Source organism: Cupressus sempervirens, chromosome 8, assembly GCF_028749045.1.
Source record: "Cupressus sempervirens isolate cs-2001-9-10 chromosome 8, ASM2874904v1, whole genome shotgun sequence".
Lineage (NCBI taxonomy): Eukaryota > Viridiplantae > Streptophyta > Pinopsida > Cupressales > Cupressaceae > Cupressus > Cupressus sempervirens.
The window spans coordinates 689,620,242-689,634,958 of NC_143125.1; the positions used below are offsets into that span (position 1 = coordinate 689,620,242).

The following is a 14,717-nucleotide window of genomic DNA, read 5'->3' on the forward strand; positions in this document are numbered from 1 at the left end:
AAATTCAATTGCATAAATGTTTTTACCAAACTCTAATTTGGAGCATTACGCCATCACTAATGCCAGTGCCTTCAACATCCACACCACCTCAGTATGCATGTCATCGACAAAAACTAGCCTTGATTCTCACAATCTCCAATTTTGATAAATTTAGTGTTAATTCATAGGATTTTGGCCTTTCTAGGTGTGAGTGAAATTCATTTTCTCCAAATTACCACTATTTTCACCAACCCCCTAATTTCTCCTTGTTCTTGTTCCCCTCACATATGTTATTCTGAATTGGAAAGAGCTATTACAAACAAAACATTGAACAACAAAATTTGGCTATGACAATCACTACATCGAGAAATACTCACAACAATAGAACCTTCAACATAGAAAAAATAAGGACCATCTTCACATTGGACTATGTCAATGTGTAGTATGTAATACATTAAGTGATAAAACATTTTTTCACTAGATCCATTTTGCTTCTATATAGTATAATGTGGCATCTTGTGTCTTATTGAATTATACATAGTTGCTAAAGTAAACTCCTTGTGTTCATATGTAATGTCAAAAGCATGCATGGAATTCTGAGTTTAGTGATATTTTGCTATTAGAACCATCTAAAAATTGACTTCTCAATATTGGAGGAGTGTTCTCTCACACCATGTTGTCAATTGCAAAGAAAAATGTTGTTGATGCTACTAGTCTTCTCCTTAAACCCTTATTATCCCAATTGCCCCTGATTCTCCGACAAAATGTGTTTTCTTATTCTTTATAATTTTGTCATTCTTGGGATAATAATATTTTTTAATCCTTTCATTCTTTTTAGAAATAAATTTATCAGATTTAAACTACAATACAAATCTCCTACAAAGTTCACAAAGGATAATCATAAATTACCCTTATAAAAGCATAGTACACCCATTCTATGTACACAATTCACACTATAAAGATTAAATATATATTTTTCCTTCATATATGTTAATGTTATTGCACATGACTAAAATATATTTTACATCACCAAACACATGATCTTATTTGATAATTTCAAAATTAATCACTTTTAGAACTTTGAATAAGTTATAATTTTTATCAATCTGGTTAATTATATTTTTTAAATCATTAATTAAATAAGAAAATACGTATGAATATCTAAATTAAGAAATTAATATTTAAATAAATTATGTCTACGCTTTAAAACAGGTATAATTTGCATGGATGCTATACCTATACCTTATCAGACATCATTTGCAAACATCGTATTATTCAAATCTGATACGTGGAGGAGATGTAGACATGAACAAAATACGTGTGTCAAATTCACCTGGAACATGGCAAACATCTGAAAAGAACATAATCAGACAAACGGGTTCTGTAGCAGTACAATAACGTTGGCTGGCATTCTTCATCTATAACCAGAAGACATTTTTTCAGCTCAATACTACAACATCGATTACATAAAGTGCATACTTCCAAGCAAGAACATACATTACACAAAATGATGACCACTGACCCAGCAAGATACGTCTTTAAGCATTGCGAACGGGAAGATGGGGTATGGGAAAACCAGTCGGAAGATCTGTTCAGATCAGGAATTAGGCAATTCATTCAAAACATTCTTCTTTTTCACCAACCAGAAAGCATTGATAATCTTATGATGGAGTTTGTGGGTGATTTCAGAGCTCGTGAAGATGTTTCCAGTGTGAATGTGAATGTTATTTCTGTCAAAGACAATGTCATTGCAAAGGCTACTGGGTTAACTCTTCAGGATTTGGACTCAGGGTTTTGGGGTGCCCATGTGGAGGAGTTGGATGTGGGTATGGAAACGGAGCTCAGTATCCAGACATGGTGTCCTGGCAATTTGGCTTCTGCGGGCATTACAGGTAAAAGGGCATCTGTACAGAGTAGTGTGAATTGTAACAATAAGACGAGGGAGTGTGTGTTGTCATTGGTAGTGCAGCATTTGTATGGGATTAAAGGTACAACTTTTAGTGTGAATGAGCGTATGGATAGCATTGATGGGCTTATGGATAGGGTGAATATAAACTACTCTAGACTTATGGCACAGAAAATTACACTGGCATTTGCCAGACTGCAGAAGGGGTTCTCTGCTTTTGTTCCATATGATGCCGTGCTTCTGCTTAATCAGGTCCCTGGACTAGTAAAGTCTGAGATAAATAGTGGGTGTTGTATCCAAGAAAAAGAAGAAGGAGAAGAAGAGTTAAAATGTATAGGTAATTCTAGTGGGAGGAACATAAATGTTGTTGAAAATGCATCTGGGATGAGCTTAAATGGTGTTGGTAATGCCTGTTGGGACAAAGCAAAGGAGCCATTAATGGAGGCGAAGGTTGAAGTGGGAGATCAAAGTGTCTGTTGGAATGAGACAAGTGAAGGATTAAAAGATGTGGGTTTTCAAGGAGCGAAGAAATTAGAAACGAATGAGTGTCAGAGGCGTGGAGAAGGGCTTGACTCAGAGAAGCCTAATCATGCTTTGGCCATTACACAGAGATGCTTACGAGGTAACCCATCGCGTAAATTCTGTTGTTCGCAATGTCCTCCTCAGAAGGAAAGCTTGAAGAAGTCTAAAATGGGTGGGGAATTGGTTAGGAGACAGGAACAAACCCAGACACCATGTAGGCAATCCAGAGGAGAAGTGTTTGGAGCTCAATCAGATTCTACGATTCGAGCTGACTGCAGGCACCGAACTCAATCAGCTGGCCAGAAGAGAAAATTACGGTCTATAACCGAATTGCTCATAGACAAAAAACCCAAACCTAACCCACCTGAAAATTCTATGGAAGAACGGAATGCCAAACTAAGTGAAGCTCTTTCATCTGGCACTAAGGCATACAATTCTTATGCAGAGCATTTAGAAATGGAACATAATCACAAGGCAGGTGAAGCTAATTCTGTTCTTCTGGATGGCTTCAAGAAAAAGGGTCATCGGTGCAAAGGTCACCACACACGACTGTTGCAGGCAAAAGAAAAACTCGAAGAATTGGAAATTACATTAACAGATTATCTACTAAAGATAGAGGAGTCTAAAGATCTTCACAAGCGAAAGGATAATCAATTGAAGGAGATGGAAGCTCAACTCAATTTGACAAAAGCCGAACTAAATTCTAAAGTTGAAGAGAACACCAGAATACTAAAAGAATTGCATGAGATTAAACTAGAATTGAGCCAAAAAGAAACGACCTGGAACATCGTCAATGAAAAGATTGTCACGGTTAAAGAGGAACTCGAACGTTGGATCACGCAGAAAAACATCCAATCAGCTGAAGCTGCCATAAATACACAGAATTGTTTAAAGCAAAAAGATGATCAGATAAAAGGTCTGCAAGCACAATTGGTTCAATCCAAAGTAGAAATCAAAAGTGCGATTGATGAGAAGAAAATCCTCTCAGCGCAGCTACAGGAGATGAAAAAATCCCTGGACTATCATATGGAAACGGTTGGCAGGCTAGGTGAGCTGGAGGTTCAGTTGATGTTGGAAACACGTAAAATAAATTCTCTTAGTGAAGAGAACAAGAAATTGTCCGATGAGCTGAAAGAGACAAAAGATGATTTGAACAGAAAAGAGATCGCTTGGAGCAATTTTTCTGAGCACACACACTTGAAGCAGGCAACCATTTTGGAGCAGAAACCTGAAAATGCTGCTTTTTTAGACCGCTCTTTCAATGCACTGAAGCAACAAATAGATAATCTCATAGATAAAAGTGTGAATTCATTTCTATTCGGACAAACCACTTATCAAAATTGTGACAATGATCTCGACGTTAACTGCTCCATCTGTATGGAACCATGGACTACCAATGGCGAGCATCAAATCTGGTACGCATTGTGAATTGGTTTTAGTCATCTAAGCATTCGCCTACATCTTGTAGTATTTGAAATTCTTTTCATTGATGCTAATAGGCCAACATAAAAAACAATAGAGATATATAGATATATGCTCAGTTTGGTCGATCTTAAGATAGCTCAAAAAGATATGCACACAAATGATTAGTAAAGCTCCAACGACAAGACAAATTGGATAAACATGGAAGCAGGAAACCCTTTTCTACCACAAAAGGTAACTCAAATGTATAGCAGTGAAAGGCCAAGGATGCACTTATAAACAATTGTATGATTGACAATCTAATTTCGCCTAATTTGAGTCATTGTGCCCAGTGCATTTCATTAATTAGCACCTGTTCTCAAAATGTGCGTCTTAATTAGCATCAATTTCATAAGATATATTGATCTTGCTTTACATTGTTTAATCAATCTACATTGTCTCAGAGCTGACCACTTATTAGAACATCAGGATATACGGCCCAGAAGAAATATCTACAGTTTATTGGCTGTAACACTGGATACCTATATAAAAAATTTATGTTTGTTGTGGTGTGATTCTGAAAGAAACATGCAAGGAATATCTGAAACTTGTCAAATTGAAATTCATGGCTGTCACTGTTGAATCATGCAGGCTAAATGGGCAACTAGCTATTGCAGTCACTAAATATGATGGAACTGTTTCCAAACCCTAAGGTTCATTCTAGAATTGCAAATGTACATTGCGGCAACTAGCATCTTCCAATTGTTCTCTAGAAAACAAATCGCAGCTTGAAGTAATATGGATTTGAGTTTAATTCCTGATTTTCCTTTACCATTTAATTATGATTGCTTATGGCTCACCTGTAACTAAGATTCTGGCAGAGTAGAGGATGTAACTGGATTACATCACAATGAATATTTGCTACGTATCATGCCCTTCATTCTTGTGAGGTTTGATGGAAAGCCTGTAGCCGTGAAAGAATATAAGGTACAAAGTCCTTAAGCTCACGGATTACTTATAGCCATAAATTTACTCTAAAACTGCATCTTCAATAGAAGTTGACTTCCCCACCCCTCATTTGCATGATCAAACTGAAACTAGGAATTCTACGAAACAATATGACAATGAAAAGGACAATCATCAAAGCCCACATTGCATACTTACACACATGTCTACTGCAATAACCTATTCATTGGACACTGTTAAAGCTTTTTCTTAATTAAATCCTTAAATAGATCTTATTGATTAATTTTGATGAGTGTATAGGGAGATACTTCATTGCTTGTAATATTGAGGCTAGCATATGTTAGGTTACTTCCATGTGTCTAATTCCATTGTAACTTATGGTGTATATATATATATATATATATATATATTAAAGGTTGCATGAGTTCTTATTATACATAGGGAAAGCTCCCATTTTGAATTGATTCTATCGTTTACTGTCATTGCAACATGTGAAGGGCAATTGAAAATGTTGTCATCCAAGTTCATCAATGAACCATAAAGGTATCCTCATGGTGTTTGCCAGTTGCGTATGCAAGTGTCTACCTCCTTTCTTCTAATGTACTTATGCTTATTTTGTGTTTGATCTAACTCTTGCTATACTCCTTGTATTTCTTATTCAGACAAAATGTTGTTGTCCTCATAGAAGTGCAAAGTCAATGAACTGATTGGGTAACAGACACAAATATCTTGTTTGTTTCAAATTCAGTTATTATTATTCTTTGTCATGAAATGATATATCCTTGGCATCCTTGAGACACATCATAACCTAGACTGGTAAGGATGGAAAAAGAGGTTTTGCGCACCCACAGAATAAATAGGCAGAAAGTATATCAAATTGTATCAGTCTCTCATGCAACCTTGGAACAACTTTTTATAGTGTTTCCTACCTTTTCTGAGCTCTCCACAAAGTATCTCAGTTACTAAACAATTTTTTAAGTGTTAGTGCTTCTGCTGCAGTCTTCAATACATGTCTAGCTGTTTTACTGTTGTAGACTCTGTCGATTTCTAAGATTGCACACACAGAAAGCATCTTCTAAAGGATGGGGGAGTCATTAAGGCAATATTTTAGATCTTTTCGGAGGTTTTTATTTAGCAATTGTGATACTAAAGGATTCTATTTAGCTACACAAGTTTGATTGTAGGGATTTTATAAGCTTTGAGAAAATAACCACACAAGGGAATTAGTATAAGCAGTCCATGTGAGTCTGCTGATTTGAATTGATTCCTTCCATGTTATAGAATCAGTCTTCTTGACTTATTGTTGGTGTGAATAAGATCTGATCTCGAAGTCTCAGCTGTCTACATAAGATCTTATCTTTTGACTTTTACAGAATTCTAGTTACCTAGGTCATTTAAGAATTTTTTGATGTAGTTGCCTCATTGTAAAGCATTAATATACATATCACATTCTTGTCTAAACCTATCTATCATCCTGCGTTTATAAGGAAGGCCTCTCGTGTACATTTTCATCTATTCAAATGTCCATAATCCAGCAAGCTATTCTAAACATTTTCTCTCTAGTAGAAGTTATTTTGGTCTCACAGATGTTCTTGAAGTGTCGGATGTTTACTATTAAATCTTATAGTTATCACAGCAACACAAAACACTTATTATAGGAGCAGTTGGCAAAGGCAGTCCATGAATGCAAACCTAATGGGACTCAACTATTCAGGTAGCATGCATTCCAGACCACCATATTAAGAAAAGATCACATTTCTTTCTAAGGACCATCTTCAACATGGACACCAATTAATTGTTGTTATACCTTAGTCTAATAACAAATATTTTTTCACACCTAAACCATATTATTATTAGCAGTTGAGGATCAGTCTTAGTGCCTTCGAAACTTCATCGCAAATTGTACCACTACGAAACTTAAAAGGGGTTCCACTCTGAAAGCTACATGGATCATTCATGCCAAACTTAGCTGTAATTTACCCATGCAAACATATTTACGGCCACAGGTCATAAGACATAGGAAAAATCATGTCCAATAAACCATATAGAAGTCTTAATATGCAATTTATGTGCACGCTTTAAAGTTATTTGTATTATAATGTCCATCCCAAGTCAACAGAGTGAATCTAACAGTAAATCTTTTTGCAACTAAGCCAAAAATGCATTAGTTTTATTAAAATAGGAACAAATACTAAGGCCAAAATTGCCTAGAGGAATTTCCATCTAATGACTTGATAAATTGTCATTAACTAGTTATGGTGTTCTCTAGCCTACTAGCTTAGGGACACCTAAAAAGACCCATCTGGAGAATCTATTCCCACCTGCCCATACAGTAAAATAATCTTGATAGAAACTGTAAGATTCAAACTTTCAGATCTGATCTCTGAGTTTTGTAATGCATGCATTTGCCTCTATCAAATTATCTTTAAGCTCTTCATTTTCAGATCCGGTACTCTCTATACAGCTCAACATGACTTGCCAATCCTCATCTAAGTAGTACTCTCCTTCTATTTGTTCAACCATCCAAGATCTCCCTCGAGCAGTTAAGCTCTATCAACAAGGGACTAGGCTCTAATACCAATTGTTGAAGAGGACAAATAACTGAGAGGGGGCTGACTTAGTTATTCCCACACACTTCAAAAAACTTTTCAACTGTTGATAAATATCTAACAACCATCAACTAGTACTTGAGATCTATGAATTGAAGCATAGTAAATTACCATAACAAAGACAAGCATTGAAGCACGGAAATGCCAATATGGTCAACACCAAGATTTATGTGGAAAGTCAAATTTATGAAAAAAACATGGAGAAGCTAATTATCATGAAATGAAAACACCAGTTAAGGTGATTTTCACGACAAGGGATAACTGCAAGAAATGCTCACTGCAACAAGAGGTATTAGCCATAGGCTTCACTGCCAAGGTGGCTATGCCCAGGAATACAAGAGGGCTCACTGTCAATACTGAATAGGCTTAAAGCCAGTAAATGAAAGATGAAATTTGAAATAGTTATGGAGTATAGTTGTTGAAACTCTACAATTAGTCAACTATTTCTTGCACCTCCCCGAATGAACTACCACAAGTCTATATAGAATATGCACTTGTGGTCTTTTCTCTTCACCTTTGTTCTCACCATCTTACATGCACCCATACTGATACTAAAAGGTTATTTATTTGTATCAATATCCAAGTATACATATGTTGACTTCAAACAAGAAAACCTATAATATCAATGGTGTAATGACTATTGCATTTAATTACAAGTATTTGACCTAAATCAAGAAAATACATAAGTTTTACCCGTACGCTTCATTATGATCTATAGGACATGCTTAAGATATTACAGTTTTTGCCACATACTGTTGACACAGCTAAAATGCCACAACCAAGACCAAAAGATAGAAACTTAAAAACACCTATACCACTTATTAAACCAAAAAGCCATAACACATCATGGCCAAAACATCTGACAATCTGCACAATAGAATAGATATTGAGGAATAGGTATTGAGGACAGTTGAATGAGTGCTTCACAGTTGTAACAATCACCAACGACCAACAAGCATAAAGGTGCATCAGGAAGTATGAGATGTCTGTGTTATGAACAACTTTTGTACGTATCCAAAAAACATCTGTCTCATTGCCATGCTGACCGTTCACTAAATACATCAAAACTCCAAAAACCTGTCAACAACTGACACCACCAGAGAGGTTTTGACATCAATGACCACTAATGCCAACACCATGAAGCCAAGTCTAACAAATAGGCACCTCATTATTTATATCTCATCTTTTCTTTGTCCTGGTCCAAAATATGTGTATTTGATCCTATCCACCCTTGGAAATAACCACCTTGAAAAATCTCTAGTGAGATCCCCTATATTGAGTTATTGTCTAAGGGTATTCATTTAACGTGTGTTTATCAAACACCCTTAGTAAATTTGTTGAAGAGTACTTTTGCGGTCAATGACTTGTAATTCGCCCTTTCTTCAAGGACTTTTAATCATCCTAGCACGTCTTCACCTCCAACTCCCATTTTCTTCTCCAAGACCTTGTTTCTTAAAATTTGGGATTCTAGGTTTGGTCCTCCATGCATACTTTACTCAACTGCCAGAAAAATGCACTTCCCAAATTTTGGAATCCAAGTCTGCTTTTCCCCTTTGAGCCTACCTTCCTTGAATTTAAAGACTCTAGTTATGGTCCTCCATGCATACTTTACTCAACTACCAAAATCATCCACTTCTCAAATTTTGGACTTTTAGATTGTCTCATCCTAGCATACCTATTGGACTTATCATCCCTAGCGTGGCTTTCCCTCCAAGTTCGCTTTTCCCCTCTAAGCCTCTTTTCCTTGAATTTCAAGGCTCTATCTTTGGTCATTCATGCATCTTTTCCCTTCACTGACAACTTTTTTCTCCAAAAATCCACTTAGCAAATCAATAGGTTTGAGAGTTTCTCATCCTAACATCCTCAACAAACCTTTTTCTGGATTTTTTCCTCTTTTCCCCCTTTGACATGCAAAGTCTTGAAACTTTATTGTTCAAACAAAATGTCCTACCTACTTCCCTAGACAATTAGAGATGCCATTAATGGTCTCAAAAGGGATGAGATTCAACAAATGAGGACTCTCAAATGCATCTTCATATCTATGGCCACTCTAAGAGATGAATGGTGTACAAAAACATATGGTTGTTGATGTTAAGAGCATGGTTTCAAATGTATGACCATGTAAAGGTGATGAAAGAAAACATGGGAAGCATGTACAATCACAAACAACCATAGCTTCTTTCCTAGATAGCTAGATGGTGTTGAAAGATATATTTCATAGATTTTCCAATGAGAACAAGAGAGGATCACTTGCAAAACTAGAAAAATAGTGACATTCACATGAAACCCTGAGGTTTTTCCAATTCAAGGTAAAAGGTATTTTGGTATGTAATGATCTTAGTCTGTCTCAAATTTGTAGTGAATATGTGTAATCTTTGTAGATAAAATGATTAAAGATGGGATCAACATTCATTGAGTGTTTCCTAGACAATGGTATACATTGTTTGGATGTGTGTTGTTTAGTTGGCCATCTAGATGATTATAAAATTTTCATAAAATATTTGTAAGGTATCTTTTCAGCATAATAAAATAAATGTATGGGTATGTCCATGGATTACCAAATAGAGTCATTTAATATTCTACAACCATTAGTTGTTTTCCTAAATGTCTCTCTAGAGCCTAGCTTGCATGTGCATTTTGAAAGGCATAGTCTTTTCTGGTATCTCAATTTAGGTATCACCTTTGGTTTCTATTCCGATGCATTTTGATTGCCATGTCTTATTGTATATGAAAATATAAGAATTTATTATAAAACACATTCTCAGACACTCATATGGTTTATCATCTATTTTAATTAGGTGATTAACCTTGACATTCTCAAACCAACTAATAGGCGTGAAGTAAAAACCACAATAGGGATGCATTGTGCAATGCGAATGGTTTGTGTCAAGGTAATGTTTTCACTTTTGTGGTGGTATCTATTGCAGCCCCTTAGGCAAACCCCCCTTGGTTTAACAGAGCTAGAAGAGGAGGCCCTACCTGTCTTAGTTAGTGGTCCTCAGTTGCCCAACTTAAGTATAGGCTCCATGGTATTATTCTCAGGTTTTGACTCACCTGGCACCCACGGGACTACCCAGCCATAAGGATTTGGGATCTATAACTCACTCACCAACATAGTCTTTCATATGCGACATCTGAACTCATTATGTATTTCTTAGTTAGCATGATTTAATCAAGAAATGCTGGTCTTAAATACCATGGATACATCAAGAATACTATGTCAGCCTCAATATAGCATCTTTGAGAGATTGTTCAAAGTAATCCCAACATTTAGACATTCTAGTAGTTTGAAATCATCACAAGTAATTTGCTCACATTCTCAATAATGAAAACTGTGTTATTTGTTTTGTCCTCCTAGCACATTAGCACCTTGAATTTTGCATTGAAATGGAAACACCAACAAGCATGATCAGTTTATTGACTTTTAATGTAAGAGAAGTTCACATTGACCATGCATTTGAATTTCTTCCAGATGAAATGTAAATGTAGTAGGATAGGATTCATGTATGACGGTGAGAAAGATTAGCTGTCACTTTGAAATTATGGTATAACTATGATAACAACATTTATTCTATAATGTGAAACTGCAGCTCCCTTGCCTGTGGACATTATTTTGGCAGGTCATGCATTAGAAAATGGCTAGAGCTTAATCGTATGATAGATTCTCGAAAGGTAAAAGTACTTATAAACTTTTGGCTTTCCGTTTTCCTTTTAATAATTGTTTTCCTCCAATTTGTTAGTTTGTCTCTGAGTTTCTTCTAGAAAAGAGACTGCAAGAACATTTTCCAGGTTGGATTGACAGCAGGAATGCCAATGTATCATTTCTTATGTACAGTGCCCACTCTGCTTTAAGAAGGCTAAACTGAGAGACATCAGACTTCACTATTTGTAATAAATAGCTTAACTTGTAGAGTTCAGCAGGTAATTCCCTTCTATAAAGAAGTCTTTAACATGCAAAAACCAGTACAACAGGTGATTTTGAAATGTCATATCATCTTTTTCATATATTGGTTGCTTCTTGAGAAATTTTGATAAGTTACAGTTACCTAAAATGAAAGGATATTACATAAACTCATGGATATTTGTTCTACATGTAATTCAAAATGGAGCTCACTATTCTGATTCTAACATGTTTCTATTTTATGAAGTTTACTTTCATTTCATTATATTTGTATTAAGTTAATCACAAAAAAAATCTTCTTTTTTCAGTTTCTATTTTGAATGCTGGTATAAATAATATTTAAAATCTAAGATTAACTAAGTTCTGAGTTTTGAACAGCAGAGATTTGACATTTTTTATTTTTACTGTCTCAAAAGTGTGATTCATGTTCATAAAAACTTAGGCAGAGATGCCCATTATTCAATTTTCATTCTTGAAAAGCTGTGAATTTTATGCATACCCTTTTAGAAGTCAAGCTTCTATTATTTCAAGAATATAAAGAAGTTATTCTTCTCTTTCCATTATTGTAACTTTCACAGCTCCTTGTTTGTTGAATGAGCTTTTACAATTTATTGTCTGATAAATGTGACAAAGACATTTTTCACTATTTTGTCTTGCATATTTGACAAAATTGCAAGTTTATACTGGCAAACTGTTCAAGGTGTCAAATAATAGTTATCAGGAAACCCAAACTCAAAGACACGAACTAAGACGTCATCCCCTTATCAAAATATTCTGATGACTATTTTTTATACATGGGAATAACTACTATCCTTGTTTATTTACTCATATACCCTGATTTGAAATGGTGTCCAAATAGTTGTAACCCTGTGGCTTCAGAAGACTACGTTTTTAGTTTGAACAGATTTATTATTCACCATGAACTATGTAATATAGTATGAGTTGGTTATTGCTGAAAAGATATCATTAATTTCTTTTCCCTTCATCTTAGCTCATAAAATTTTCTTTAGTTCTCTTCAGAAGCTCAAGACGCAGACGCTGGTCGGTCACTAACCTGGAGTGTATCAGCACTATCATCAGTCTGGTCTCTGGTTTTCTGACTGTGCTTCACAGGGCTTTGCTTGTGACTTCTCTGATTGCTTCACAAGGATTTCACTTGTTGGCCTGCGGCTTGGTTTTCTGCACCAGGCTTGTGTGCTCTAGGTGTGCTCTCCGGACTCATATCCCTTCTAACTAATCCCCATTCTGCTGGCTATGGGGCCTAACATGATGATGCCAATAGTGATACTGTCAAGCTGAACGCTGTCCACAGTACTGTGACTGTTGTGCCCGTTACCTCTGATGCTTCTGTTCTGGATGATCCCCTGTTTTGCAAACCTATCAGAGGAAATCTCTGCTGGATGCTATGCTACTACAGGAATTGCTTGACAGATTAGACAACTTGAAGACTAACCAAGTATTATTCAGAATTCTGCCTCTGTTTCATTGGCTATTATGGAATTTGTTGGTTGTAAACAACAACTTGATTATCATGGGGAGCAGTTTTCAGAAATCAAAGAACTCAAAGAAAGGCGACAGATACTAGACAATAAACAAAGTTCCTTTAGGTATGAAACTGAATCTCAACTGAAATTCTGGGCACTGTTTGTAATGGGATTGGCCCTTGTGCTGCTCCTCCTCCTTTGGTAGGCGTGGAGGCCATAGTTTAGTCTAAGCTTATGGAGGAAAGGACTTGGTGAGCATGGAAACTTAACTTGAAAGTCCGTGGTCTCCCATCAGCTGGCACCTCTGACCTGCTGGACATGGCTTATGCATTCCTTAGAGACCAGCTTGAGCTCCCTAATATCTCTCTTGACAAGGCTTGGGTAGGCTATGACTCCACCCTTTTCCTTCGCTTCCATAGCCTCTCAAATAGACTTCGTGTGCTCAGAGCTAGGAGAAAGCTCTACCCTCTTCCATCAAAGATCTACATGGACGAGGATCTTACTAAATCATAGGTTGTTGAGTTAAAACAAGCACGGGGTCTTGTGTCAGATGCCAGAAGAGACGTCAAGTGGGTCGTTATCTGAGACCTCAAGGTTGTGATTCAAGATTCCCCTCCCCTTGGATAGGAAGCTAGACCGGTTGTAAGGCCAAATGACCTTTTTAGCAACAAGGGAGCGGTATAGTGCGTCACAGTGATTCCTTACTTGTACGCTGCTGGAATGGCAATGGGTCTTTATGGTCATTGCCTGGTCTTTTTCAAAATGTCTAAGGCTCATTGACATTCTCTTCGTCACTGAGACTCATGAGAGCCCCTTCTGCCCTTTCCCTGGTGTCTTTGGTTACCAGTGGTTGTTGGCTTTTACAGATGAGGTCAAGTGGTTTGGTGGGATCAGGGCATTAGGTGGGGTCGCTTGTTTGGTTAAAGACCATAATTTCAGCATGATTTCCATTGCCCATTCTGATGTAGCCACCCAGTTCATGTGGATTTGTGTCGTTCGGACATCACAGTACAGAGACATCTTCATCACAATTTGTTACTTTCCGCCTACCTCCTCTTTCTATGTTGTTCACGACTTTGAGGATGGGGACCCCTTTGTGGATCTTCTGGAGCTCATTGCCCAGTTTTTTGGCATTGGTGACATCCTCATTCTGGGTGATTTTAATGCTCAAACCAATGACCATCAAACTCCCCTCTATGATTGTGAATCAAATTTTGTTTTCTCTATGGAGATGGATCCTTACACTGTGGGCTTACAGAAGCTCTCTACGGATTGCCAGGGTCTATATAACAAATCTGGTTTCTATCTTCTCCAACTATATGAGTCCTTTGACTTGGTGATTTTGAATGGGCTCCCCTATTTTCCTAGTTCTGAGCATTTCACCTATTGGCCCCACTATGGTGGTGCAAGCGTCGTTGATTATGCTCTCGCATGTGTCTCCTTTATCCCCTCCATTAGCCACTTCACCATCTCTCACCTCCCCCTAGCCAACCATGCCATCCTTAGCCTTACCCTTTGGGCTCCCGCCACCTCTCACCCCTCCACGCCTTTCATCTCCTTGCCGGTGCCCCTCCTCTACTCTCCGGTTGACCCCTGTTCCGTCCTCCACCTTTACTTGTACCACTTGCACCTCCTTTTACTTTATCAAGAGTGACTGAGACATCTACCTCGACCACGTGAGACGACTCCTTACCCCGACTCCTTTTTTGATCCCTTGGATGCACCTTCCATGTTTAGCTTGTTGTCTTCCATGATGTGGGAATCAGCCCTCCTCTCCATCCCCTACCGCACCTCCCCCCTTTCCCATCATCCTCAATGCAGTTGTACCTGTCCCTTCAATGGTTTGATGAGGAATGCAAGTCCTTTCACCACTCAATTCTTCAACCTTCTCTTGTTACTCCCCCCTGCTCACTCAACTAAAGGTCAACTACCGCCACCTTTTTCGTCAT

The 14,717-nt window shown here is 37.3% G+C and overlaps 1 protein-coding gene across 2 annotated transcripts in view; it reads left to right on the plus strand.

The window, feature by feature from the left end:
- The first annotated feature begins 1,290 nt into the window (after window positions 1-1,290).
- LOC149544325 (uncharacterized) overlaps window positions 1,291-14,717 on the plus strand; it is a 39,888-nt gene continuing 26,461 nt past the window's right edge. The window contains exons 1-3 of one of the 2 annotated variants that reach the window (XM_089798786.1): window positions 1,292-3,822; window positions 10,974-11,055; window positions 11,219-11,304. In XM_089798786.1, coding sequence (XP_089654912.1) covers window positions 1,487-3,822; window positions 10,974-11,055; window positions 11,219-11,275 — 2,475 coding nt within the window. In that variant the 5' untranslated portion in view covers window positions 1,292-1,486 and the 3' untranslated portion in view covers window positions 11,276-11,304. Of the gene's footprint in view, window positions 3,823-10,973; window positions 11,056-11,218; window positions 11,305-14,717 lie in introns of both variants that reach the window. The other variant, XM_089798787.1, reaches the window with a different exon arrangement.